At 45.4% G+C, this 2,583-nt stretch overlaps 1 protein-coding gene across 1 annotated transcript in view; it reads right to left on the bottom strand.

Moving 5' to 3' along the window:
- Nucleotides 1-2,225, bottom strand: part of LOC108561824 (attractin-like protein 1) — a 4,421-nt gene extending 2,196 nt beyond the window's left edge. Inside the window, 4 exon segments of the mRNA XM_017919901.1 lie at nucleotides 2-659; nucleotides 721-1,014; nucleotides 1,077-1,483; nucleotides 1,796-2,225. Of these exon segments, the coding sequence (XP_017775390.1) occupies nucleotides 2-659; nucleotides 721-1,014; nucleotides 1,077-1,483; nucleotides 1,796-2,034 (1,598 nt within the window). The 5' untranslated portion in view covers nucleotides 2,035-2,225.
- Between the last annotated feature and the right edge of the window lie 358 nt (nucleotides 2,226-2,583).

Genomic DNA, 2,583 nt, shown 5'->3' on the forward strand with positions numbered 1-2,583 from the left:
GCATTTGGCACCGGTGCTGTGGGTGGTATCGTTATGGCTGTTACCTCCAAAGACGATCATCAAAGTGGGAGAGATGAACGTAGCGGTGTGCAGGAATCGGGCACTCGGTGCATCCGTCAGAAATGTCCACGAGCGATTGTACGGGTCGTAGGCGTATATATGTTTGCTGAGCACCTGAGCGAATTGGTTAATTGAAACCACGCCTCCGTACACGTATATCCTTTCCGTATAGTAATCCCAGGCGGCGGTGTGACCGTAGCCGCCCTTCACCGGATATCCGCGAGTCTTCACGATGTGCCATTCCCTCGTCTCGAAGTAATACTCTTGTACTGTATTCAGGTATCCCAATTCCGGTGAATGTCCGAAGATCACCACCATACGATCATCCTTCTTATTACCGATGTTTGCGACGACGGTCGCCGTGTGTCCTGCGGATTTCAGAGGTCCGCACAGAAGGATGCTTCCGTTACAAGACTCCGCCTTTACTGTGATGTTTTCCCACGATTGGGCGTTGATGTCGAGCGCCCACAGCTCAGAGGTGGGACCTCGATTTCCGCAGATACCTCCGTACAGGAACAACTTGTCGCCGTAAAGAACAGTCGAGTGGGCGTACCGTATGTGTGGACCGTCGTTCAAGTGCGGAGTCTCCCACACGTTACCTTTGACAAGAAAACATCGATAAATATAAATTGCCCAAGCGTAGAAATTGATTTAAATTACCATTAAAATCGTAGGTGTAAAGCATTTTTCCTTTATTGTAACTCTCGCCGGAGATGATGTAGAGGGAATCCTTCCACACGGCCGCCCCATGCGACGCCGATCCTAATCCGACGACGTAATTATCGGGGAGTATACTCTCCCAGTATCCTTTGGATGCAGGTTGGGAGCAGTCGGAACCCCTGAAGCTTGGATTGCATTTACAGCCGTTCTCAAGTTCACAATTTCCCCGCTGATCGTGGGCGCCGCAATTGTTCGGACATTTCTCCAGGTGGCAAGCCTCGCCGGTCCAGTGATCTTAAGAGCAAATCAAAAGAACGTCAGAAACGAAGATTAAAAGAGGTGTATTGTCTGTTTACCATTGCAAGTGCATTGACCATCGATGCAGAGGCCGTTGCCGGAACAGTCGACGCCGGAAACGTTGGACGGACACGCGTTGAGACGATATGTGATGTTGAAACCGGACATGTTGTAAGCGTCATCGGAGAAGAAATGGACGAGGGCGTTACCAGATTGGGCCACAACCTCCGGTATTTTTCTGATGCGATAGGCGTTGTTGTACATGAGGCCGCTGAAGACTGCTAGAAGAGGGGAATTGACGCTGTCACCGTCGTAGATGTACAGGTGATCCCAGCCGCACTCTGTTGCAAATTCCTCCAGGTGAATGGTGATGGAAGCGTTCGGAGCGTCGATCAACCAGCTGCATTTGGTACTGATCGAATAGTTTCCGAAACCATCGTGGATTGTCCCATTCGATGTTCCCAATCTGCAAAATTCGATTACAAACTTTAATTCTGAAGGTGAACAACCTTTGCATAAAAGGAAATAATAAACTAAATTACAATAGATGTGGAAATTTTTTAAAAACAAATAGTGTAAAACTTAAATATATAAATTTGGAAAATCTAATTTAATTCAAGTGCGCATGAAGAAAATAAAAGAAAAAAAAAACAAAACAAAAACTAAAACTTTTTACAAAACAAATATGAACTTTGAGATTCGAGCAGGCTATAAATAAAACACTGCTTGCTTATCCATAGGAATGAGATCAAAACAAATTACAAGATGATGCTCTTACCTGACTTTCCCACCACAGAACTGGCACTGGGAACCCTGCCATCCATCGTAGCAAGCACAAGTCTCGTTCATGCAGATCCCGTGGCCCCCACAATCCTCAGGATCCACGCATTTGGTCTGCACCTGTTGCAGACTTCCGACCACAAACAGTAGCACACCCAGATATATGAACAGATCCATCGATTTTTGCCTGTACTTGGACTTGAAGAAGAACAGGAACATCTGCAGCATCTCCAGCATGGCTCTCTCACTGTGCTCTGCCTCTTTCACGTCCTCCTGCACTCTATTCTATTTCGCACTTCTTTTCGCTCCTTTGATTTGTTTACTTTCGGGAACGGCAATATCTATTTTTAGGAAGCGAGTCAAAACCCCAACTCTGGAATTGGAATTGATGAGAATGCGCAAGCGCGTATAGTTTTGTTTACTTTAGAGAACGCAGATTTGTTTACAAGCTATTCAAACACTAGTGCGCATGCTCATAAGCGATGTAGACAAATATTTCAGGTTTTAAGTGCTTGAAGTGCCCATGCGCAGAAGTGAATCCATGAATATTTTAAGATTTCTCCGACAGATGGCACTGGAGTGCCCAGGGGACCAAAGACCTTGTGTGGTGGCGTCCCCTCGCAGGGAGACCAAGTCATATGAGAAATCTGTTGTATAGCCACTTTCCAGTCTGATCGAAAAAACATTTGTGAGGACTATAAGGTAGGATAATTTTAACTAATTTGTTTTAAGCTATTTAGAATTTGTATATCCAAAAATACAGATATTGTACTGAAAATACTGCAC

This window comes from Nicrophorus vespilloides, unplaced genomic scaffold (genome assembly GCF_001412225.1).
Source record: "Nicrophorus vespilloides isolate i.1.1-1 unplaced genomic scaffold, Nicve_v1.0, whole genome shotgun sequence".
In the NCBI taxonomy this organism is placed as follows: Eukaryota; Metazoa; Arthropoda; class Insecta; order Coleoptera; family Silphidae; genus Nicrophorus; species Nicrophorus vespilloides.